This window comes from Stegodyphus dumicola, chromosome 9 (assembly GCF_044657685.1).
Source record: "Stegodyphus dumicola isolate Sdum_Otavi_A_Nest chromosome 9, ASM4465768v1".
NCBI classification, from domain to species: domain Eukaryota; kingdom Metazoa; phylum Arthropoda; class Arachnida; order Araneae; family Eresidae; genus Stegodyphus; species Stegodyphus dumicola.
In genome coordinates, this window is record NC_140776.1 from 150,395,746 (window position 1) to 150,423,732 (window position 27,987).

Consider the following 27,987-nt stretch of genomic DNA (forward strand, 5'->3'; position numbering starts at 1 on the left):
TAATGAGCTTCGTAATTCCTCATTCACAAAAGAACCTAGCTTTATCGGTGAAAAGATGAATAAGGTGTTGATTTACGGCTTCATTTGAATTGAATATTGTACCATGAAAGAAGTTTTGAAGACAGCGAAACAAATGAAAGTCCGAGCGTACAGGATCAGGTGAATATGAAAGTTGTGGCAATACTTTTCCTCCAAACTCTAATAATTTTTTTCAGGGGATCAAACTTGTGTGTGGTCTTGTTTTCAAGCTCCTACTAACGAGCCTACAAATCAGTTAAAATGTGTGTCTCTAACTGGACAGTTTCAATGAATTTGTCCCATTAATCGTATAGGAACTGCTTTTCTATCCCGATAACGTGATACTACACACAAGTTTGATCCCCTGACTAAAGTTATTGCAGTTTGGATGAAAAGCGTTGCCACGAGCATTATAGTCTCCTGATCTTGAACCCTCAGATTTTCACTTGTTTTGCTCTCTTCATAATTCCTTTCATGATATAGCATTCAATTTAAATGAAGCCGCACATTGTTCAGCTTTCCGCCAAGGAATCTAGGCTCTTTTGCGAATGAGGAATTACGAAGCTCATTAAAAGAAAGCAAAACAGTTATCGAACATAACGGGCAATATACTATTGGCTGATGTTCTTTATATAAATACAGGATTTTCGAAGAACATTGAAAAAATGCGTCATGACTTCTCAAACAGTATATATTTAACCTTCCACATTTATCGGAAATTTTTCTAACCAGTGAAACTTTTCTAAAGTAGTTCCAGATAATTTTGCTCTGAAAAGTGGTCACTTTAGAGAATATTGTAGAGTCATTAGGATTTTTTGAATCCGGAAACGTAAAAAATGTGCAGTGCCTTCGCAAGCACTCGAACCCGGACCTCTCGAATAAGCGCCGAGTGTGCTACCGTTACACCATAAAGGCATGCAGAAAGGAAGGGAAAAATACTTTACTTACACCCTCTTTTAAAAGGCGACTGGAAATTAGGGAACCCAATCACCAAATCTTGGTGGTGAAGAATCATCATCCACCACCTTTCAATTCGGGCGCTACTGTAGAATCATTAGGTGTCTTTTTATGTGAGAGACGTGAAAATGAGCAATGCCTTTTCCGGACTCGAACCTGGACCTCTCGAATATGCGCCGAGTGTGCTACCATTACACCATGAAGGCATGCAGAAAGGAGGAAGTAAATACCTTATAATATGGCTGTACATCATATCCAACGGAATTCAGAGTTGTACGATTATATCAATGAATTAGCGTTCACACTATGAGTTAATTGGTGATCTGCGATTCCTCACATGCTAAGGAGAACTAGCCTTGTCTTTTATTCTCCTTGAGCTAATTGTAACTAATTACTTTGTTGTGAACTTGTATTTATTTCAGTAAAACGTTTATTCCTGCTCATCTGGCATAGTTATTAAAGAAATCTTCACTAAGACATATCTCGCAACAATATATTATTTTCATTTATGTGGACAGCATATTTATCATATCAGTCATGGTTTTCCAGTTATATTAGATTTCATGCGTTATTTAGTATGACATTCAAGGCTCAAGCATGCTCAAAACGTTTTCCAATATAAATTAATAATAATACTTCTTCGCTTAACGCTATTTTGACTTATGGAAAGTCACAAGAACAGTCAATGCTAGAAAAGTGTGTGAACTATATGTTAATTTTGTCTTGCATTTAGTTAGTTGGTATTCATTGTATTGCATAAATTGCGAATATTTACATGAATTTAAAAAAGTAAATGAAATTCTTAATCAGTTAGGTCTTCATTTTGTTCTTTTAGTAAAATATCTAATTGTGTACATTAAAATACATTTATTTACAACTAATAAAATTATAAATATTGACATTCTTGTAATTAATAAAAGATGTTCCTAATGTTTCTATTACATGCTTGGTAAAATATCTTTTTCTTTCACAGTTATACGGCTTAAATAATTGAAAAGACTAAAGCTTTGTATAGCTGTTGTTTAGAATTATATTTTTTTAAAAATAATTTCTTTATTTCACCAGCATTTAAATCTCATCGCATATCAAAATTTTAAATATCGCACTATTGGTGTTATGTCTGTTGTCTTTAATCGCAGTATTCATATATTCTATTAATGACACAAGTCAACACATTTTTAAATTTAAGATTATAATTACATTTACAATACCGATACAACCACCAGCGACGTAGCTGTGAAATTGCTGAACAGCGGTAGTTACACCTGAGTTCAGTTCCAGGCAAACGGGCTTGCTGTAAGGGCGTTTTCGGGGTTTTTTTATGTGTAACGTGGATATGATCCAGTTTCCTTTAGAAAGTCCTCCAAGAAAGCATCCCTCAGATAGCCATCGCTTGCTTTGCCATAATCAAATAAATCAAACCGATATAATGTAACAACTCCATTGCATATGCATAAGCCATTTTTAACATAAGCCATTTTTAATAATAATTTTTGTTCAAATATAAATATGAAAACAATTTCTTGCTACAATAAAAAAAAAATATTTTTGGAACGTGAAATAGAAATTCCATAAACTATTTTGCATACAGTGTCAATAATATGTATTAAATGAAAAAAAAATTCTGAAAGCTTTCAAATTTTATATTACGCCCGAAGGGGCGCTTTTTAAACGTTTTGTGATTTACCTTTATTTATTAAATGTTATGTTCTTCGCATTTAAACCATAAAATTCTATTCAACGGCAATATTACAAAATATTTAAAAACAGCAAAACAGCACATCTTTAGAATTTCCGTTACACAATCTCGCACACTGGAGATGAAAATACCTTTTTTTCGTACAGTGTTGCCATTATTCGCTTTGAAATAGTTGAGTTTGTTAATCAAAAGTTTTACAAAATATGTTGGTGTATTTAACTATGGCAAAGCCCACTAGGGCTATCTGCCTAAGGGGAGGGATGCCTTCGTGGAGGACTTTGTCAGAGAAACTGGCTCGTATGCACGTTACACATGGGGGAAACCACGAAAACACCCATGCAGCCACCCCGTTCGCGGGATTCGAACCTCGGACCGAACTACCAGTGTTCAGCGACTTCTATAACGACTTCTATAACCGCTCGGCCGCTGGTGGGCTCTTTACAAAATATGAAATAAATAGTAAAGCAAATTCCAAATTCCAATTTGGTCTTTTAGATGCTGATATTCGAGTGACTATGTTATTTAAAATTTGGTGTCTCTAGGTATCGTTGTCTTTTCACATTGCGAAAAATATACATACATTCACGCTGATTCTTCATTATTTAATTTCTTTAAATATATAGCAGGGCTGTAATACTTGGTGCCAACAATTTCAAAAGTGAAACGCCGTTTTATAGCGGACGAGCAAAATGCCAAACCGAAAGTAATAGCTCTTCTGGGAAAATTGCCTCTTTAGGCTAATAATAAATATCACAGCAAACTCCGTAGATGTAGTAAACTCTCCAAGCATATATTTTTAATTAAAAAAAAAAAAGATTTGTGAACATGAGAGTGGCAACAAGTAACTCGGGTATACATTTAATTCTGCAGTTTATATTGAATTTATGAATCATTATTTTGAGTTATTGTACATGAAACAGGGAAATCTATTATTTTTTTTTTAAATTTTGATAGTTTCCCTATGTTAAAATTTTGCGTTGCTTACAATTGTACCCACCTGTTATAAAAAGAAAGCGGAATAATTTCCCGAAGTAATTATCATGAACAAGGGTTTCATTAGAGATATTCTGATGATTTATGAAAATTATTAACGATATTTTACACCTCCCCCCTTCTAAAACAAATATTAACTTCCGTAAATATTTCTGAGATACTTTCGATTACATACTATGGAGTTAACAAGTAAAAGTTAGTTTACTTCTTACCTCCATGGTAAGTAATTTTAACAGACCTTTAAAACAGACCTTAAAAAAACAGACCTTAAAAATGGAAGCACACCCCCCCCAAAAAAAAAAAAAAAAAAAATTCATGGTGTCACTAATTCTCAGATTTCTGTGCATTCTGAATACATATATCAGAGTTACGAAAATCGCCATGTGTGTTTTGCTACTTGCATGACTGTTATCAACTTTCTGGTTGGAATCGGGTTTTATAGAACAATGTGCGATCTTCTATTATTATTATACCTATGGAAAAATCATTGTTTTTTAAAAAAAATATATAATATGCCTCTTTCTCTGACTTTACGAAATTAAGATCATGTATGATTACTCTAACTTATGAATGAATTATATGACTTAATAAAAGAATTAGATAATTCTTTACGCAAAAGTTACCTATTAACAATATGCTAAAAAGCAAAGTCATTACTCAAGATCTGTTCTATAACTACCGTAAAAAAACAAGAAAGAAATTAAAATTTATAGGCTATTAATATTTTACTATGACTTAACGTTAATAATTCACTATAATATTCGAAATAGCTTACCTTAATTAGCATACTGAAATTCTAGCCACCACTGACGTCGACAAAAGGTATATAAGCAAAAGATGAAACCGCAACTGTTACTTCAAATCCCTTAAGGTAAGTTTGCTTTATAAATTCTGTTTTCTGATCTAGTTATAATAATACTTTTTTAGCATTACGTTGTAATCTTTTTAACAGGCTATTCGTATAGAATTATGAGCTGAAAGCTACGTAATAATTTTAAATGTACTTCAGAATATTATGAGTTTCTTATATTCTTTCGTGAATGCTTGCGATTCATTTATTTTGTTATTTATCTGAAATTTTATCGAAAGATAATTTCAGTATAGTTAAAAGATAATACTTGAAATTTATTCATAAAACAAATTAAGTTTCTTCGGGACGTAACATCCTTTGCTGCTAAAAATTATAATTTCTCCTAGTTCATTTATGTCTAGACTCTTGTTAAACGTAACTTAATTTCTACGCCGTTTAGAATTAAAATGCATACATATATTCATAAGGCTCGTAATTTGACTCTTATTTTAAGAAATAAATTTAGAGTTCTGAACTCACTAATATAGCTTTAATACTCTTCCAGATGGACAGATTGGTCTCGTATTCGCTTATCTACTTCACTTTGTTGTGGCTGCTGGTTTCAGCTCAAACTGAGGATTCCTCGGATTCCACCTCAACGACAGTAAAACCTGATCCCGTGGCTGGCTTCTTTTCAGAACTTGGCAGTCTTTTCTTGGATATCGATGAAACATTTAACAAACAGACGACTCCAAAAGTTAATTTTGAAGAAACCTTAGTTCAACAGATAATTAATGAAAATCGGAGACGGAGGTCTGAGTACTTTAATAGAATACGGGAAAACTATAGAAGTCTTCAAAAAAGGATGAGCTCTGCGATAACAGAAAGGCCCTTAGATCTTCTTAAATCTCCTGAGGTGTTTGGTTTGAATGTTCATAGTAAGGGGCCTAAAAGCTTTGTCGATATTTCTTTACCTTTTTTGCCCATGAAAATGTCATTAAAATCAGAATTCCCACCTAAAAAGGAAAAGTCAAAAGATGAAGAAACTTTAAGCTCTACAGATGAAACACCTGCAATTCCCGAAGCTAGATCAAAATCTGATGGCTTTGAAGGGAAGATTGAAGTAATGGATACGAATATCAAAGTGGAAAAGAAAGGCGATGATACTACTGTAAATGTATCGCAAAAAAGATTGCCTCTCGAAAGTTTAGGTAGTGCAATTAAGCATGTGGTTTTTCAAATACCAAAGAACCAAGCTCAGGAACAGTTACATAAGCTTGTCCCCACAGAAGATGACCTCAGAAGAGCAATGGAAAAATTACTTAATGACTCGAAACGTACTAATGAACTTCTAAATTCTTTAACGGACTCGAGCGAGACGCCACAACACTTGGCATCTAGATCAGGAATAACTGCAACGGAAGAGTTCGAAAATGAACCTAAAGGCAGGATATTGGGAGACCTGCTGTTTTCTGAAGCAGAGTTTGATAAACGCATGAAAGAAGTTCTGAGACGTTCTAAATGGTTAATTGACCCACCTTCGTTGTTTCATCGTGGAGACAGAATACCGAAGACTGAGAATTCTGAAATATCGGGAAATGGAAAAAATGGACAGGAAGTATTGAGAAGAATATCTGAAATTCATAAAGACGCTGTAACTGAATACTATGTTTCTCCAACTTCTGGAGCTCTTTTACATAATCGAAAGTCTCTTACCGAACCGCAAACCGTTTATTACTACGATACTTTTAAAAGGCAAGGGGACCTGTTTACTGAAGGCTATGGGCAGGAGAATTTAAACGAGGCACCAGAATCTAACGGCGAATCGGGAGACTTATCAAAAGCTTCTGAAACTATGGCAGAAACTTTGATTCCTTTGACTTCTACATCTCAACCTCTTCCTCCAATGGTTACTGATAAACCGTTTTCTCCTTATCTCAATCGTCCTGATTCTATTGAATCATCGGATTCTAATGACAAACTGTCCGTGCTTCCTGTGACTCCAACAAATGGTCTGAAGATTACTGATGAACCGCTGTCTCGTTATCGTCGTCATCCTACCGAAGCACCAGAAACTAGTGACAAAGAAACTTTCGACTCTGCTGAAGTTCCTGACGATGACGTTACTGACGATTATGATGAAGTTACTGAAGAGGACGTTACCGACAATTATGAAGTTACTGGAGAGGACGTTACTGAAGTTACTGACGAGGAGGACGATATGGATATTATATTGGCCTTTACACCTGAAGGTTTAGCCATAAAATTGGAAATAAGTTATGAAATAGAAGAGCCCCTTAAACGTCTTCACGAAGTTTTAAAGGAATCAAATCTAACTTTAAACTTCCCGATAGATTCGGAAAATGATCTTGAACCAGTTGGCGATGATATTGTTCAACTTGGCATTGCAACTGATCGTCCTTTCTTTTTTCGTATTGTTATATCCAAAGATGACACAATGGAATCTGTTGTGAAGTCTCTAAAAGAACTCAAAGATACGAATTTTCCAGAAACCTAATACTACAGGTAAAATCCCTTTTTAAAGAATTTCTAATGAAATAATCATATGCTCATGCCGCTAAAGCTAAAAAATGAGTATTGGGGCTGTATCTTATTCGAGGAAATTTCTAAGCTAGTTTTACCGTTACACGACTAAGAGCTTCAAAGTATGTTGATTTTATGATACCTTGCCTTCTATTCGTAACTTTTACAATCTGGGATGAGAATTTGTTTAACAATAGCTTAATGAAATATTTAGTATAAAATTTCCTAATTATCTGCTTAGGTTATATATAGTGAAACAGTAGTTATAAACACATTTAAATTGGGATCAGCTGAAATAAGTACTTAAGGGTTTTTCTTTAAAGTGGGGGGGGATAAAGAGATTACATTCTCAAGTGTATACACTTGAGTAGACAAGGAAACTGTCTTTTAAATTTTTGTATTGAATATTTAATTACTATTGTCTAGGATTTTCCAACGAGTAACATTAATTTCTTAATGTTAATAAAAATTGAGTATAATTTTAGAATAGATAAGTACCTAACGAGAAACACTTTTGCATTTGTTTACAGGCAACATTTTTGCTGATTATAACTTGAATTCTAAAATATTGGGTAAAAACGGGATAACTTTCAATAAACCCTTTTTCAACTACTAGATACTTGGAACTAACGCCAATATTCCTCTAACCATAAAATATCGTAAGACTGTTAACGTTCAGCGCTTGATGTTTTAAAGAGTAATGTCTTAAACTTTCTCATCTCTGCAAGAATTTACTGATATTTCAACGTAACCGCGCTCTTAAAATTCAGGGATCCCAAATTTGTCATTTTATTTCTATAGTAAAATGGTTTTAAACTGCTCTTTATTCTTAACCTAGCAGAAATTTTTATTTTGAAGTAAAGTGCCTTTTAATACAGGCTTTTCTGGAGTTTGGAATTTGTTTTAACTTGTACAGACTTACGTGCGCTTAAAGAAGACACTGCCGCCTGCTTATCACACGTAAAATACGACTAGTAATTCTGTGATGGTCTCTTTAAAGCATAACCCCGCTTTAGAGCTAATCTGGTGAAACGCTTTCCTGTGAATATTTAACTAGCTCCATAGAGCTCTAAATGTCGATAAATCCTTTTACAAAAATGCTTAAATGATAGAATGTAATGAAATCTAAGTTTCCATTGTTCCGTTTATATTCGCATTTAAAATGAGTAATTACTTAACTTGTAATAAGTCTAAAATTTGAATTCCACGTGTGGGCTGAATCAAGTAAACTCAGCCTAATATATAAATTTCAATTTTTTAAGTCTTAAGGTATTCTTTCAGGTGGTTAAATGGAAGATCAGATTTCTACGAGAGGATTGTTTTCTTGGACTTGCCTTGCAGAGAACTTTTGCTGAATTTCGCATGTATAATTTTCTGTTAGACTGTTTGTTTTTATTGTTGAACAATAAATGCTATTGTTGCTAATGCTAATTTTAAATCTTTATTTGCGACAGCTACACATGGAATCTTAAGCTTCACAAATTGCTTTTGGTTTAATGAAATGTATAGTAGTAATTCTAAGATTCATTAAATGCAAGTGAGAGTAACACATGAATTGGTTAAAATAACGAAAACACCAACTTGCTACAAATCTCTTAATTTTTTTTCAAATAACTGTAAATTGCGCAACAGTTGTATACGTCATTCCCAAAAATGCTCTCCTTAATTTCTTTCCAAATCATTATTGCATTAACTACGAAGTACTTCAAATTCCAAATTTGAAGTTGAACACAAATAACTATTTTAGAAAACCTCTTCTGAACAGGCTAGAAAGCAAGTTCAGCAATTAAAAGCGCTTATTTAACCAAAAAAAAAAAAAAAAAAAAAACCCAATGAGATCTTTAACCTTTTTGTTTCCATTAACTTGAGCCTCTGTCCGGAACAAAAATATTTCATTATAAAGTGAATTTACGTTAACACATTAGGTTCGCAATTTAAGTATTTGTGTAAATCTGTGTTATAATCAAATTACGTGCTTAAAAGACGAAACTTCACCTCTGATGGAAACTGCAATTTCGGTATGGTAACTGTGTTCGAGAACTTACCGTTCTCTTACAGAAGTTACTTCTGAAATCGATGAGACTTTAGAGCGTAAGATTAGAATTTCGAAACTTGATGTAACAAATCCTGTATTTAGAATTTAAGGTGGATTTAAAGTTAGGCGGAAAGAAACCTTACATCTGCGTAAACTTTGAATAATCTTGCAGTAGACATACGTTCCTCTTCAATAATAAAAAATTTTCTTGCGCTTGAAGGAAAGTCTAATCGCCGTCTAAATTGGGATTTATTCAAAATCCTAATTCAAAACTTTTATTTAATTTGATGCTGGCTTGTCATTTACCAATAGAAGCGTGTAAAATCGCTGAACACTGATTGGTGGGTCCGGGTTTGGAATCCTGGCGAACGGGCTGGATGCATGGGCCTTTTCGTGGTTTTTCCGATGTGTAATGTGCATACGAGTCAATTTCCCTGAAGTCCTCCAGGAAGGCATCTCTAATCTCAGATAGCCCTAATGTGCTTTGCCATAAAACAAAAAAAAAAAAATTTAATTTGAATTCTCTCTCGATGCTTTCATCTCCACAATTTTTTTTTGGTATATAATCGTAGAGCTTCCTGGCAGTTTCTAGCATAAATCTAAATTTTAGCAAAAAAGCACTACATTCGGTCCAGACGTTTAGAAGGCAAAGATAACTTCCAAATTTCAGCTCCTTTTTGTACAGAAATTTGACAGTAAAAATTAATGAGTTAATAGTGATGTAAACTCCTCTGAAACAAATGCTGGCATTCAGTAGCATAAAATCATGTTACTCTTAAATCACTGGCGGGCCTTTTAACTAACAGTTGCCTTCACAGTCCAATCTTTTCTAGCATTTAGATTACCTGCAGAGGTATCAAGACAATTCGAATAAAGAAGGAAGTTTGCAATAATAGAAACTTCTAATGGCGTTAATGTTTAAGAACTACAATTTAAGTTCAAAATTCTATTTCTTATTTTGCCCTGCGATTTTAATAATGGTTCTTTTGTTTGGATGAAATTAAATTTATCTTTATAAACCATAGTTTTTGTTGCATTTATAATTTATTCGGGAAAATCGTTAAATTACTTCTTTTATATTAAACATTTCAGGATTCAAAGTTGCTAAAACTTTCGTACATGACCTATGAAATACCCACACTTCAAAGATTAGCTCTAGAAGTTAAAAAAATTGTAAATATTTTACCCTAAAGTGTCTCGCTTTTATCTAAGTACAGTTTAGAGTACTGGATTAGAGTACGTAGATACTGGCCAGTTTTCCTGAGAAGTACGCCCAGCAGCGGCTGAGCGGTAAAGTCTCTGAACGCTGGTACTTCGGTCCGAGATTCGAATCCCGCGAACGGGCTGGCTGCATGGGCGTTTTCTTGGTTTTCTCCATGCGTAACATGTATACGAACCAGTTTCCCTTAGAACGTCCTGAACGAAGACATCCCTCTTCTTAGGCAGATAGCCCTCGAGACTTCGCCTTAATCGCATAAAACAAAACCCTGAGAAGTACTCCGCAAAGACCGAATTGGATTATCTATGAAAAAGCAGGTGAAGGCTAGCTGATTGAAAGAAGAGATGTCTTCATGAAAAATTTTGAAATTGTCTCCTATTCTTATTAACCATGCGGAAAACCGCGAAAACTCCCACACAGCCGTCCCAATGGATCCACAAAGGCATTTCTTCCTCTTAAGCATATAGCAGTCATGAGCTTAGTGATATTCATACAGTTTAAAAGGGCTTCCACTATCGTACCTATTATACTGAATATTTTTTGACTGGATTTAGCTTTTTATAAGTTATCATTTTCCTTTTTGTTGAAATCAGAAGATGAAACCAATATTCACTGGCTTGCTAATTCAAACTTAGATTTATTATATGTAGTAGAATAAATGCTAATGGAAGATACAAATTTAACTTAATTTACAAACCATTGCAATTGCATAATTTTCATTTTAATTTTGATTTTTTAAATGCCAGTATTATGCACTTAAGATATGAATCCACGTCTTAATTCTTTCACTGTTTTTACTTTGAAGAAAAAAAAATATTAGATGTGTTAGTAAACTCAATACTAAAATATATTACACGAATTATTAGTAGTCACTTTGGATAACAGTCCTAATTTAGATTGTAAAACAAAGCAGAGTAATGCATGAATACTCAAAAAATTCCTCACAAATGTAGATCATGTCCACAGAATTCCAGATACAATTTGCAATTTCGGTTGTTTCAGAATTTGAAGTTTCGTCTTTATTAACAACTTATAATGTTTGATTATGTAACTATAGCAAATACTTAATACATCTTCGAAACTTTCTGTAACTCATTAATCCCTTTGGCAAAAACTTCGTATGTTTTGCCATATTCAAATAATTCAATCGAATTATTTTCAGTTATCAACTTAATTTGCATTAATGCCACGGTAAGCAAACGTGGATTTAAATTCGCAAATGCGAGAAACAATTTTAATCTTGCTTTGTTTCTATACTTATTTGTTATAACACTGTATGAATTTCTTGATGAAACTTACGATAGAATTAGGAGAGGGATACTGTAATGACAATTAGGATCATCAAATCTTACCTAAATGGATTTCTTCAAGGTGCTATCAAAGAGATTTCTCATTAGGAATAACACGATTCGTTGTATAACATAAGCATGACAGACAAAACTGATGTCAAGAATTTTGAGATTTTTCTCATTATAAGAAAGTGCAAGTCAAACGATTTTTTACAGAAAGATTCATCGGCATCATTAAGTCTCCTTATACAAACGTCTGATTGCAGTTTGAAGAGCAGATAATCATCATTTGGAGCTAAATCTGGGCTGTTGAAAGACACGTAAATTTCCTTAAACCTGCATTGCTGCTTTAACAAAAACGGTTGAATGCACTTGAACATGATGATGAAGATGAACTCCGTGGTTCAGCATTCCATGCCCTTTCTCTTTAGTTGCATTGCGCAATGCATGCACAATATAGTTTTATATTCTCCATTAATAATTGCTTTTTTAAAGTCTGGTGAAAAATCCTTTGAAAGATTTGAAAATGGTGCAATTATCGTTTTCTATTATTGTTGCATTTTAGCCTTTCTTGGCGATACTTCACTGTTTATATCCAACTCCACTGATTCCCTCTTTGAAAGGAGCATGCAGGCGGGAAGCTAGTTTGAGACCACTGCTATTTCCACTCTAGGGTTGAAAAAGGAATAATAAAATTCGCTACAACGGCAAAAACTGAAACGTTTGTTCTTAGTTCAGAACTGATTTCAGAACATTTATAAATGGAACAGTATCAGAGACTAACATAGGTATTTTGATACAAAATGAGGCTTTTCCCTAAATGAACCTAAATTTCGAAATGTGAAAGGAAGAATCAAACAAGTTTAATAAAGAAAACGATATTAATAAATATATATATAATTCAATTAAAACTGAGGAGTTAGAATTTTAGAGCTAATTTCTTAAAAACTACTCGTGCGTGTTTTGCAAAACATGGCAGTTTGGTATAATTTGAGTCGTAGAATGGAAATATGGAAAAAAATTGGCATGTCATTTCAGAAATAGTCCGATTTTGTGTGAAAAAACCTATATTATAACAATGCTATATATAAATCTAATACATATCTTAAGTCGCGCTTTCAACACATGAAAAACGCAATTTGAATTTCGTCAATCGGTCTAGTAGAGCGAGAAATATAGAACTGTCTTTCTTTCGCAGTGTACACATTTAATATTCAATACATATTATAGTACTTACTTTGGAGTAATATACATTAGAAACCGCGATATTAGCCCAAGTTAATATAACTAAATGTAGCCTTGTAATGTTACATGTAGTAAATGTTACATTATACTATAATGTAAGACACTACAATACATAATATACTATAATCATTAATTTCTTCATTAAATCTTTAAGAATTGCATGTCATTCTTCTGAAAGTGTACTTTTCATATTCAGAAGAATCTAGGGAAGCATTTGGCACACTGTAATTCGGCGGCCTAAAGTACAGTTAGTCAATAAAGTCTGCGTACATCAAGAAAAGTAATATCAAATCCAAATTTTAAGGTGCGAAAAGAGTAGTTTCTTAAAGTTTTATTTTTTAAATATTTAGTTTCAATACGGGAGTTTGAAATTATTTAACTGTAATATTTTCATATCTAATAATTTATGCACACTAACTTTTAAAAGATAAGTGGCCAGAAATCAAAGACAATAAAGTTTGCGTACAACGCGAAGGAGGCGGGGGATTTCTTATCTAACTTTTAAACTTCAAATTTGAGAATGCAAAGAAGGTTACACTTTTAAGGTCATTGACTTCCGAAGCAAATTTCACGTTGATTGGAAGTTGCTATTTCTATTTTCTTTGACGAAAATGACAACCAATAAAGAAATTCCTTTAGTTACGTGACAACTAATTATCAAATTGAGATATGAATGTAAAACTCTTCGTTATATTGGTAAAACCATTGGAAAACCATTTTCTAGTGTGCCAAGAGTTATTCAAAACTATCTTGACACTGGTAGTCTTACTGTAAAACCAAGATGTGGCAGACCGAAGAAGCTAACGCAGAGAGAAGAAAGAAAAATTATTTTACGAATTAAACAAAATCCTAAACTTTCTGCTGCAAGCATTGCAAAAGACATTTTTTTTACTAGCAACAAGGAAATTTCTCCTGAAACTGTACGAAAAGTGCTGCGAAAGTCCGATTATCAGGGACGCAAACCTAGGTCTAAGACATACATTTCCGAAACAAATAGAAAGAAAAGAATTGCTTTTGCCAAAACATATTTAAACTCTTCGCAAGACTTCTGGAGCAATGTAATTTGGTCAGATGAAAGTAAATTTACAATATTTAAAGTTAATGGCCACCCTATTGTATGGAGAAAACCAGGAACAGAACTGAATCTGAGAAATTTAAATCCAACTGTCAAACATGGATCTGGCGGTGTAATGGTATGGGGGTGTATGTCGTCGAAAGGAGTTGGAAATTTTCACATTATTGATAAAGTCATGGATAAGTATGTTTATCTGGATATTCTGAAGAAAAATCTACGAGACAGTGCCCGAAATTTAAACCTTTCTAATACCTTTATTTTCCAACAAGACAACGACCCGAAACATACAGCTAAAATTGTGAAGGAATATCTCCTCTATCACCTTCTAAGACAGTTGCGTACTACTCCACAGTCACCAGACCTCAATCCAATCGAACATTTGTGGGCAAAATTGGAGAAACGAATTTGAAAACACAATATTACGTCGCGAAATGAGCTAATTAGTTAATTGCAGGAAGAATGGGCGAAATTTACGTCGGATGACACTGAAAAACTAGTTCAGTCAATGCCCAGACGCCTGCAAGCTGTTTTGAAGAATAAAGGATATCCTACAAAGTATTGAAGTAATATAAAAAACTTATATTTTGGTTTTTTTTTTTTTTTTTTTTTTTTTTTTTTTTTTTTTTTTTTTTTTAAGTGTACGCAGACTTATTGGAGGGAATTTCTGAGTTTTTTTGACAAAATATATTTTTGAAAAAATGTAAAAAGTATTGCACTGATATTATTTACTTTTTATTTAAGCTTACAATTTTAGCTAATAGAAGAAAAAAAAATGCAATGATTAAAATACATTTTTCTATGCTTTAAGTGTTTTTTTAATTTAAAATTTAGTCTGTATGCAGACTTTTGTGACTAACTGTATGTTCAAACGCGCTCCAAATCTGGTGATTCGTCTAATCAGTTCACTCGATTGAAATCTGTTCCTAGCTATTCTGAACCTACCTAAGCTCGATGTGGATAAGCATTTTCTTTTATCAAAATATCTAGGTCATCACCCTCCTCTAAACATGGTTCTCCTCTAAATGGAGTTACTAGACCTAGTTTAAATATTTGACACCGAGTTCAGAATTACATAAAAAATATGCAGCTGAGTAAGGCCGTTTTGGTTTTCAATCCATAAGCCGCCTCTCTGGAAACTGGATTCTTTCGCCAACAAGAAAAAGCAAATTGCGTGTTCATCGCTACAGCTAGATGGCAGTTTAGAGTTTTTGTGACAATCTAAAGGTCTAAAACTATCTCATAGTTTCTTCATGGTTCTTTCGAGCCAGCAGTGACAGAAAATGGTCTTCCGATTTAGTTGTTCTCGGGGAACTTCGACTACTGATGAACTCACTGCCTTAAAAGGGTTCTTGATATGACACCTTGAAGGATATTTTGATTTTGAGCAATCTCCAACTATGTTTACCCTTTTTCCTGTAGTCTGCAAATTAATGGTAATTTTTTACCTTCACTATAGTGTCTTTGCGTCATAACTCATGAACACTGATCATTCTCAGAAATTATATTAACTTTTTTAAGGACTTGATGCTTTATTTAGTAGCCTTGCGCCACTACAAGGGCCGGAATCGATGGCCATTTTATTATGGCAGCACTAAATAGGTAGCCACTGTTGCCTCATACGAAGGGACGGACAGTTACAACCATGCGTTCTCCAGGATTTCAGCCCGGGCCCATCGCTATGGCAACACTAACTATCGCAAGGTCACTAACCATTATACCGGCTGGGCGGCACCATATTAACTTTAAACATTTTTTTCATACTCGAATTCTAACTTGCATCCATTGAACCATACATTATCAATCGCCTGATTTGTATATTTAATGTACTAACGGACGCTCGGAGGTCTAGTTTTGCAATCAGCAATTAATATAAGTAATTACACAACTGGACACCTTTTGAAAATATACAAAATTGTACACTGGTGAGCATATTATTTTTAGATTATTCTTCAATTTCGACAAAAGCTGTAAATTGTTGTATTGTCTTATTTGATTCCGGTGAAGAGCATAAAAGCTGTCTGCATATATAAGGAAGGATGTCTTTATATACACTTGTCACAAGTTTTATTTTTTATTCATATTTAACCAAGTTTTTATTTCGTACCTTGCAAAGAAGATTTTTATACCTGATATATGACAGGTTTTTCGGACTGTATTTGCATATATTGTTATTGTATTATATTCTGTATGCGACAGCTCTATGGCGTAGTAGATAAGACAAACAATTGGAAACTTTCCATGACCGGTTTGAGTCCCAAGAGAATGTTTACGCTCATATACCTGTACAAAATTGTTTCTCTTTCTTGCAACTTATTTTTATGCTCTTCACTGTATTTATGCCAAATAGAATTTGTCTCAAGAAACTATCTCAAGTAAAATTTACTTCTTTAAGGGGACTCATACACCTTAAAAACCATAAGATCTTCGAATATGTGACTGTTGCAAGAATTGAGATAACTTATTTATTTTAAAAGCAATTACGTCCAACTTTTTACAGCTGATTACATAATATAGCTGCTTTCTGAAATAGTAATCAGAAAGTTTGTGTTACCACAAATATTTTGATAATTGAGTCCGCTTTGTGACAAAATTTTTCGTCATATTTCCACCTTGCGCGCATAGTTTAAAACATTCTGTTGCATAATTTAATTCCATATTTAATGTGTAGCTTTTGTAATATCTGGAAACTACTGGAGTTGAGTTTATAAAATGTATTTTATTAAAAAAATCTGTAATGTTTTCGTCCATAAAAATTTTTAATATTAAAATATTCATCAGATTTTTGGTTCAGTTAGAAAATTGTGCCCATATAAAGAATTCCATCCAATTTCAGGTATGTATCATTAGCCATTTTTAAAATATCATGCGCTCAAGGTGGAAACATGGCGAAATATTTTGTCACAAAGAGGATTAAATTACAAAAGTATTTGTGGCAACACTAACTTTCTGGTTACTAGTTTCTAAAGCAGCTATATTATGTAGTCAGCTGGAAAAGGTTGGGAGTAATTGCTTTTAAAATAAATAAAATATCCCAATTATTGCAACAGTGACATATTCGAAGATCATGAGGGGTTTAAGGTGTATGAGCCCCCTTAAAGTTATCCCATGGCATCAGATGGCGCCACATGAACGTCACTCCAAAGATATACCATTACTGGAGATTCTAAAAAGTCAACAGATGGCGTCGTACTTCTTTCTCTAAGACAGGTGACAGCAGGGCTTACAATGACTACTCGGGTGCTGTCCGGACCCTGCAACTATCTGTAGCTGAAACTTTAAATAGACATAAATATAGTAATTTACAAATAGACCTGATCGTGTAATCGCACAATGCGTCAATGTACATAATGCAACACACTAAGATACTGTAAACTCAAAGATAGACACAATACACCAATACACATAATTGTGACACACTAATACGCTATACACCAGTATTCTATACACTAATATACTATACACCAATATACTATACAATAATTCACTAATATACTATACACTAAAAGATAGACACAATACACCAGTGCGCACAAATGCGACACACTAGTATACATTTACACTAATACATAAGTACCATGTACACAAAAATACACATAGGTAAGATAATACAATTATTCTATTACACTACTGTAACATACACGTGGATACAATACACTGAGATAGGTAGAAACTTACGCTAAGTTACAATATATAAAAAAAGTTAAGTATTGATACACATAGATACTGCGTAAATTCTATATATTTTAAAATACACTTTTGTGTAAATATTAATAATACACAGTACTACTACAGGTGTTACTCTGTATGTTCTTAGATCTTGAAACATGACAACATGATGCTAGAATATATTTATAGACACAATAAACCAATGACACGATGCGTCAATATACATAAATGTTTCACACTAATATACTATACACTAAAAGATAGATACAATACACCAATGTGCATAGATGCGACACACTAATATACTATACATGTATATACTAAACACTAATACACGATACACTAAAATATAGGCACAATACACCAATGCACATTAATGCGACACACTAATATACTTTACACTGATATACATTGACAATGATACGTAAGTACCATGTACACAAAAATACACGTGAATTAGATTATACAACTATTCAATTATACTATTGTAACATACACGTGGATACAATACACTGATAATACGTGAATACAGTACACGTAAATAAGATTAAACAATTATACTATACTACTGTTACATACACGTGAATGCAATACACTGAAATATGCAGGCATATACGCATATGAGAACACTAAATACTACGTGGATTCGACATATTATGAAGTGCACATTAATGTGAATATTTAATACATGCCTACTACAGGGGCTGAGCCTCTTAAAAACTTGACAACATGATAATAGAAATTTACACTTTGGCTGGTAGATGTACATAAGAAACAGGCGGACAAAAACTGTAAGAGAATTCTAGACTGCACTATACACTTGTCTATGCATTATTCTCTTGGTGCGTGTACGATGGGTACAGTGCATGCCGAGGTACGTTGTTAATGCGTCTGTGGCACGCTGAGCATATATGCTAGCGAGGTACTCACTTTGCCACGTATGTTACAGAAACTGGCATGTGCGGCACCTATGCAGGGCTGCAGAGCTCCTGCCCCAGTACTTCTAAGTGATCCATGATCTTTTTGATTTTGTCCATAAGTCGTGGTTGTTTCAGCACGAATCTTTTAAAGGCGGCCACATTATTCGACGGGAGTTTAACGTGCCATTGTGTGGTGAGTTGACACTCCGTCAGGTAGTGGTCGGGGGACCCGATTTTTCCGCAGACACATAGGTCTGTGGAGGATATATTTCTCTCTGCGAAGTAGGTCGGAAACGGCCCATGTCCTGTGATGAATCTTGTTAAGAAGGGCGCAGATATGAGTCGTTCCGTGTCCACTTTTCGTATGAATTCGAAAGTTCGCCGACTCTGTGGTGACGTGTTCCATTCCTGCTGCCACTGCGACAGAGCTGACTGCCAAGTTTGCCGCTTGAGAAGTGACTTTGGTAAAGGTGGGTCTATTTGCACCGCATCCCGGTCCTGTGCTACCTCTTTTGCCAGGGTATCTGCGCGTTCGTTGCCCTGGGCACCAACGTGCGCTTTTACCCAAGAGATTTCAATTTTTTGGACCGGACTCGTATTTCTTAGTGTCTCCTGAATTTGGGACACGAGTGGGGAGGTGTGGCGTGGGTCGTTGATGGCGTATAGTACCGATAGGCTATCAGTATAGATTGTAAAATCTTCTGCTGTGGTAGTTTGTGCCCATTCTATTGCTTTCAGCAAAGCAAGGGCTTCCGCCTGGAAGACCGAATTGTGCGGAGACATATGGCACTTCCAGGTTTGCACTTCAGTGCCATTATGGAAAACTGTATATGCGCTGCCGACTGCATTGTCCATCTTCGACCCATCCGTGTAAATCATGAAGCACCCAGTGCTTTAAGACTTTTTACCGCATCTTTATGCCATTAAGAACTTAAGAAATATAGACTGGTAAAGGCCACAACAGGCCGCATGCATTTTACACGAATGATGATCTGTGATCTGTGTGATATACGCTTGTTATGTGAGGATGCTTAACATTTATGTTGGTAGTGAGATGTTTCTTATTTTGTCTCACGGTGGCATCAGCTAAGTTCACAAATTTTATCGTGACCAAAGGCAAGGATTGCGACAACCGTTGGTTAAGCCTTGGGCAAAGCCTAAACCAATGACAGCCACAGTCTTTGTCTCTTGGCACTGTGAATTTTTGCCTAGCGCCGTTCCAATTTTGAAGAAGAATCGGTCGGATCTGAAGGTACCGCTCCTTTTCTATCCATTAACCTCTTAAGAAGACTTTAGGCTGGACAGTTCTCACCTACCTCAGTAACACTGTAAACAAAACAGAAACAAAACAAAACAAAAAACATCTGTTTTGGATTCAAGATCATGATTTATCTCTTTCTGAAGAGAAATATTCTGTAATGGAAAAATGCTGTGAAAATCATACAATTAACTCTTTATATAATACAAGAGTAATATGATACATAATAAAGGGTAAAACTGGTATGAATTCCTTTTGCATAGTAAAAAAACAAACGAATATCCGCGGAAGGTACGCATTTTTCAGTTTATTCAAATGTAACGTTTCTAGTCTGGCATTGAGATCCGCAAATTGCAATGTTTTTAAATGTCTCTTTTAATACTTAAACAAATATTTAAATTCTAGTAGGGCTAGGGCATTGCTCATTTTTCATCTCTCCTGCTTCGAAATAAAAACCTAATGTCTCTTCAGTGGCGCCCAAAATAAAAATGGTGGTGGAAGATGATTCTCCACCATCAGGATTTGGCGATTGGATCCCCTAATTCCCAGTCGCCTTTTAAAAGGATGAGAATAGAAGGTATTGCCGCCTTCTTAGCATGGCTTCGTAGTGTAGTGGTCAGCACATTCGGCGCATGTTCGAGAGGCCCGCGGTTGGAGTCCTGGCGAAGGCGTTGCTCACTTTTCATCTCTCCTGCTTCCCAAATAACCTAATGACTCTACAAGTTAATAACACTCACTGTGGTTTCTCTAGGCATATATTTGTAAACAAATTAGGTTGTGCAGTAATGCATAAAATGAGGCAATAATTAGCCTTAGATTGAAGTTCGTTTTAGAAAAGTCTATTCACTTCAGTAAAACAGGTATATGTTCCTTTCTCTTACTAATACCAGATTTTGAGTTGTTTTTAATCATTGCTAGGTTTTCCGGAACAGGAAACAGGGAAAATCAGCCATGCTTTTGCCAGGACTCGAACTCTAGGTCTCTCAATTGGCAGCAGAACGTGCTACCAAGCTCACCATAAAAATGGGAATTGTAAAGAAGGCGAAAATCCCTTATATTTTCCCTCATTTAAACAGCGACTGGGGTTAGGGAAAAGATACCCAATAGGCCACATCCTCTTGGAGAAGACTAATCGTTCACGGATTTCGAACTCTGGACCTTCTGATTGTTAGCTGGATTTATTACTCAAAGCAGTTGCTGAGATGAGGTATCGAAAATGATTTCCGAGAGGTTATTTGGAGCATCTGCTTCGTTTCCGCTCGCCGCCTCACGGATAAAAGGGATATCTGTAAACTCCACGTTCGCAAAACGTTGCTCGAAATCCGTCCAGGGAATGATGATTTATGCCAGCAGTACGCTTTTACCTTCCGCTCATGGGCGTCCTATACTACCTCAACGTGCTATTCCTACATATACATATCATTACGAAACCTACTAATTTGAAAATGTTGTTAATAAAATGGATCCTAATGCTGACTAACTGGTAGAAGATCATTAAGGCCGTCCTTCTTATTAAACTTGTTTAATTACTAATTTAATTCTTATTTCTGTGCTTTTCGTAATTTATTAAATTTGATGGCGTATTTACTGTCAATTTTATCAGTATACAAATAACCCAAAAGCACCATTACTGTTCTGCGTTCTCAGATAATTTTGTAAAAATATAAAGATATGAATTCCCAAGAGCTTCAATGAACATTCAAAGTTTTCTAGAAGTAGACAGTAAATCAAAAGCGTTTGAGAAAGACTGATATGCATGATATGCCAACATTCATGACATGTAGAAAAGGCCTAAGGCCCTTTTATCTCAAAAACCAGCATGTATATTGCTGTTGTCGCTGTTGCTGTGACTTATCTCACTTGTCTTATAAAACAACGCAATAAGCCCACGAATTTTATCGTGGCAAGAAGCGGCGGCTTGCACACATCGTTGGCATGGATCTTGGCCACCTTGTTGGTGACAGTACGACTTTGCTCAGTTCATTTCAGCTTTGAAGCTGAATCCCCCGCGGAAGAGTCGAAAGATCCCACTCCTCATCCCCTACCACCAAACCACTCGAGAGGACTTTTGGCTCGCCTTGTATTTTAAATGCTCCTGAGCCTCAAAGGCACTACACTCTTGAAATATCTAAGCCCAATGATCACACAAGCCAGCAAAATTAACCATAATACCGATCTTTAAAACTAATGGCGCATAAAATGTGTCCCGCCTGGAGGTCTTGAACAGAGAAAAGAAGAGAAGAGTAACTTTACCTCCGTAAGTCATCACGCGTCTGGTACCATTTATTGCACTAGGAGATAATCCAGGTAGACGGCGGGAAAGATGAATGTTCCCAACTGTGAGAGTATTAAGATAAAGGTGTCCAATCCAGGCAACAGACAAAAAAGGAAAATATACAGTATTTAAGAATTTACATCATGAAGCATAACAGGCATTTAAGATAAGTAGGCATGAAACTGCATGTGAAGTGACCAGTCCTTTTTGTCGTAGAAGATCGATAGCATACGGACGAATGAAAAAAAATTGTCCACTGTGATTTCATAATTTAGAATTTCAGCGAAGTTTGCCGTAGCATTCTTGCTGCTGCCGTGTTGTAGAATTTTTTATTATGCTTGTTTAGTTAATCCTTTATAGAGTCAATTTTCAAATCATGGTGCAAATTTTCATTTCGTTTGAAAGACATTCTAAGAAAAACTGGCTTTTATTTATGGTATATGTGAAAAAAGCGCAAGAACTCAGCCAACCTATTCACTGAATATCAAGTTAGGATAAAAACCGTGTTCAGCAGTCTTACCCAGTCAACCAATAGTAGCAGTAAATAATCTTGGGAAATATTATTAAAAATCCGCAGACAGTTAATTCAGAAAAAGGGCAATCAGATGGAGTCTTCAAGTAATAAAAATTTTTATTTAAAGCATTAAGGCCAAAAATTCATTCTAGAAGAGGGTAAAAATCTCTTTCAATCACTTAAATAGTTTAATTTATAAGAATATTTAAATTTCAGTCAGCGTTGACGTCGAAAAACCTTTAACAGGAGGTATATAAGAAGAAGAAGAAGCGTTCTTTACTTTTTATCTGCAAGGTATGTTTCTTTCTCTTTATTCTTTAATTAGACGATTTGTAAGATTTTTTTTCATTAATATTTATATACTGTTAAAGTGGTTAAACGTTTCATGTATACGATCTGAAAGTTTAAAGAAAATGGCTAAAATGTACAAAGTATAATTCCTGTGAATTACTTTAAATTTTTACAGGGATATTCACATACCTTTTCTTCAATAAATCAGTTCGAAGTCTGATTTTAATTCATTTAAATGTTAGATAAAATATGATGTGTAAGAAGAAACCAAAAAAGTTGTTTTACTTATTGTAAATATGTTAAGCTACTAGGCATATAATACATCAATTTACTTGATTGTATCAATGTCAGTTGTTCTGACTTCAAAAACTAATGGACAGGGTATTAGCAATTATGAAAGACTGATGTTATCAAAAATAAAGATTTTCTTTAAAAAGCAATTGGTATTTTTGGTTTATCCGATACTCGGAGCTATAGTAGGCGCCAAGATAACTTCGGGGGCAATATCTGTATCAGTTGCTTTGGCTTCTGTGAAATAATTACAATAGTGATCTAATCCTTTTATTTTTGTCTCTGGTAAATATTGAGTAACTATCTTATACAGTAGAACTACGAATGAGGAAACAAAATCATCAAATAATGTGACGTGTTTCGATTTGGTCGTTTTGAGGTCTGTTAGTACTTCAATCGAGATTTGAGAATCATCTCATTATGCTATAAAAGTAGAAAAAGGAAGTGCCAAGTGTTTGTGAAAATGCCTCTGATTGTCGCATTAAATCTTAAATGAAATCCAGTAAAGTGAAAGTATTGGTAGTCTCCGATGAAAGAAAAGCTAGGATAGTTAGAATTAAAGGAATTCTAAGGCTCGGTCCATTATTTTGTCCAATAGGTACATAAGCGTGTTTTGCTTACCTGTTTAACTCTTCGGTGCTTTGCTTTAAGAGAAGGTAACCAAAATGTATCAAGAGTATGGGTTATAACAATCTTATGTCATGAACAACACAAAATGTGAAGTTACTTTTCGAGATGGATACGTTTTTCGTGCGAGATTTTGACCTGTTGCTTTTTTCTGAGAAAGAAATCTAGGTCAATTCCACAATTTGGAAGTTGCCAAATGAAGTCTGCTGTTAAATTCTTTCAGAAAAAAGACATTAGGCGTATTTTGTTAAAGCAACCACAAATTTTAGTACAAATGCAGCAATGAAAAGGTGCTGCAACGGCTGTTCTTTCAAAGAAAGACAAGGACTGTGAATTATTCACTTCATGAAGCTTATTGTAAATATTTTTTATAAAAGATTTTTCGCGAATACTTCTGTATGATAATGATGTACAATTTTAAATAATGATAGTTGAATGTACTATTAACGTAATTATCAACATTTAGCTCCACCATTTGTTTTAGAGACAATCATTGTACCGTAAACAGAAAAGTACCTAGAGTTCTGACAAAATACTGCTGGGCAATTACATTTGCAACTTCCCGTTTCGGTTATCTTTCGATTATAGTAACTTGGCGATTTTTTGGCGAAAATTTGGTGACCAACCCTGCTACAGTAACCTGCTAGTTTTGTTTAGGACGTCATTTTGTTTTCACGAAGTAAAGGCATGTTTTTTTTTACTCAACATTTTTTCCAACAATCTGCTAGCCAAATTACGCTTATACTAGAACTTTTATGAAACAAAATGCTTAATCATGACGAAGATTAGGTGCGAAATTGGGAGAAAGTGCAGAATCGCAAACTGCTTGCCGCGTTTTTAAGAATTGCACATACACGGTATCATCCATGTACACGTCGATCTATTTTCACTTAAAAAAATATCCCAGAATTGCACAAAAATGGCATTGCGCACACTCTTGACTTTATCCATGTACACTGCTACTGCTAAAGTCCTAGCTAGTAACCTTTATCGCCTTACCAAAATGTCGCCAAACTACCTGTTGCCATATTCCAAAGATTAGCCCCAGTTTCTAATCAGTTTCTTATCTCCCTAATATAAAGATTTTATATTTAGTTTCAGTCGTTAATAATGAAATGATACTACCATCTTATGCTATTTAAATATGTTCTACGTAATTGCATTAATTATTTTCAGAATGACTTCTTTGTGAAATCTTTTATGTATGTATAAACTATATCTGGAGACCTGCTCTGTTCATTACTTGGTCTTAATATTAAAATATTACTAATGTCATTTGCATTCACTAACTAAATCGAACTAAACTAACCTTAACTGCTCTATAACAGACTAGTAAATAAAAGAAATGCTTTATTCTTTCACAAACTGCTTGCAACAGTTTAGGGTCATTTTGGTAGTAGGACAACGTCGCCAAGCAATTTTCTCGTGAAAAGATAAATGTGCCAGCTCAATACTCTAATATTATACGGTATTCATGCTCCAATTCTTATGTATGAGAATTCATGTGGAGATGTTCAAATGGGCTTTTGTATTTATTTTCGCAAGTCTTGAACAATATTATTCCGTAATGAGCATCTTTTAAATTTAATGTATCATTCTTGCATGTTAAAACGGTGTTTTTGCTTTCAAATTATAAAGTCAAAGTTTTTTAAAGGCTGTAGCTCTATTTTAGTTCTTCGCTTACTGTAGTAATTAACCTATTATAGTCTTCATATTTAGAAAGACCCACCAAGATCTAGTGGTAAAGTCTATGAAAACTGGTAGTTCGACCCCGTTCCTACCTCTGCGCGTAGGCCAGCTAAGAGAAAATTGTATGGTTTTTCCCATCTGTTACGTGGATAAGAGATGGTCCCCCTTAAGTCTATAAGACATTCCATGCCATAGTGACCATGCCAAGAAGACAGAAGGGCTAATCTTTAGAATATGGTAACAGGTAGTTTGGCGACACTTTGGTAAGGCGATAAAGGTTACTAGCTAGGACTTTAGCAATAATCTGAGAAGTACACAGTTCGAATCACAGATTATTTTGTCTCAGAGAAATGAGAGATCATAACACATGTAATGTGACATTTTCCGGAAAATTCCAATTTTAGCTAATAAGCACTTAGAAACAATTTGGCTGCTAAAGTGCAGAATCGTCCACTTATTTGTTTGGCGCTTTTTACAAGAGTAAGAAGAATTGGATTTTGTTAATTTTCTTTGATTTTTAAGTGAAAATAGATCGATGTGTACATGGATAAAGTCAAAAGTGTGCGCAATGCCATTTTTGTGCAATTCTGGGATTTTTTTTTTCAAGTGGAAATAGGTCGACGTGTACATGCAATTCTTAAAATCGCGGCAAGCAGTGGGCGATTCTACACTTTCTTCCAATTTCGCGCCTAAACTTCGTCATGATTAAGCACTTTTGTTCCATAAAAGTTCTAGTATAAGCGTAATTCGGCTAGCAGATTGTTGGAAAAAATATTGAGTAAAAAAAAAGGGCGCCCCCCCCCCAAAAAAAAAGAACTAGCAGGTTGCTGTAGCAGGGTTGGTCGCCAAAGTTTCGCCAATTTACCGTAATGTAAAGATTCACCGAGAGAAGCTTGCCTTACTTATTTAACCTAGCCACACGTTTAAAAAACTTTTTATTAGATTCTCTTCTAACAGGAACAATAGTTTAAAAGCATTAAAATATGCTTTCAATTCATACTTTATTAAAATTAACGGTCCCCAAAAATTGTTCTAGTGATTATTAACTACTATGCAGTAAAATTAACTTGATTATTTTCAATCATCAGAGTGTGTGAAAGTATTAAGAAGACCAGCTTTTATATTGCATCTTATGACAGACGAAAATACTAGACCGTTTCCTTAAAAAAATTCTTCACGAAAGTATCCTTACCTTTCGCGAGCTTCCCCGTAATCCAAATCCTGCAACTTACCTGCACACAACAAAAATGTCGCCAAGCAACTTAAATAAAAGGTATTTTTTTATTATGCTTTATATATTTTCAGTCAATTACTTTGCTTCAATAAGATGCGATGATTTCTTTCCTGTTTGATACTTCTATCCATTTTTATTGAACTGGTTCAGTGTCTACCTCTAGGATCACCTTTTTCCAATCGAGATCTAAAGATAAACCAGATTTCGAAGATCTTAAACCGTCAGCTTTTGTTAAACAAATGTGCATATAACTTGGAAGTCATAATAATTGATGCGGTTTAGGGTATAAAGTTGGTTCGCTTGAGCATATTTTGGTTGCTACCCCGTAATGAAAAGTGTCGAATCCCATCAAAAATTTTATGCAATTCTATATATCCATAGTATGAAAGTTATCCGCTGAATTACATCTGAACAACGCCCACTAGCGGCTGAGCGGTGAAGTCATTGAATACAGCTTAATTCAACCAGGGTTCGATTCCAGGCGAAAGGGCTGGCTACATGGGCGTTTTCGTGGTTTTCCCCCATGTCTGTCGTAGATACGAGTCGGTTTCCCTTAAAAGGTACTCCACGAAGGCATCTCTCCACTTGGGCATATAACTCGAACATACTTTTCAATAGTCAAATAAACCCAAACCCAACACTGTTAGAATAAATAACTATTGGAATAAGATTTATTCTTGTACATTGCATAAAGGCATACCAGATGCCTATTCAAAAAGAACTTTTAATATTGGTAGTTCAATCCAGATTTAAAGCCTCTGTCGTGAATTTCAGACTGTGTATTGGAAGCCAAATAAATACTAATTTGTTTTTCTTAAGAAGTCCTCCACTAAGTTCCCTTTTCTTATGCAGATAACTATCATGAATTTTGCTTATTCAGTCCTGAAGTGAAGAAAGCTTCAAATTCTGACAGGTATCTGTGTAATGCACTACTCTTAACTATGAATATGCTTATGATAAAGCCTACTAGTGGCCAAATGGTTAGATTGTTGAATACTGGTAATTAATTATGAATTCGAATCTAGGTGAACGGGTTGCCTACATGGTTGACTTTTGTAATACTCTTTTCTCTCGGAAAGTCTTCTGTGAAGGCATCCCTCTCCGTAGGCATATATCCCTCGTATGCTTCGCCATATTCAATTAATCAAGCCAAGCCAACCTGTTTTATGACAACTGTTTTCAATGTGCATGGAAAATAGCTGAAAACAGCGCTAAAGTTCAAAGCTTGTGTGTTTAGTTATAATTTGTATCAAACCGCAAGCAGTTAAATTATTTGATTTTTTTTAACAATTTAAACTGGTTTCATGGAATATACTTAGGATCCATGATGACAATTGATGTCACGAATTTAAAGGATG

General features: G+C 34.7%; 1 protein-coding gene across 1 annotated transcript in view; it reads left to right on the plus strand.

The window, feature by feature from the left end:
• Positions 1-5,004: 5,004 nt before the first annotated feature.
• Positions 5,005-27,987, plus strand: part of LOC118203010 (uncharacterized) — a 31,064-nt gene continuing 8,081 nt past the window's right edge. Inside the window, exons 1-2 of the mRNA XM_035375256.2 lie at positions 5,005-6,974; positions 27,510-27,609. Coding sequence (XP_035231147.2) covers positions 5,023-6,974; positions 27,510-27,609 — 2,052 coding nt within the window. The 5' untranslated portion in view covers positions 5,005-5,022. The remainder of the gene's footprint in view (positions 6,975-27,509; positions 27,610-27,987) is intronic.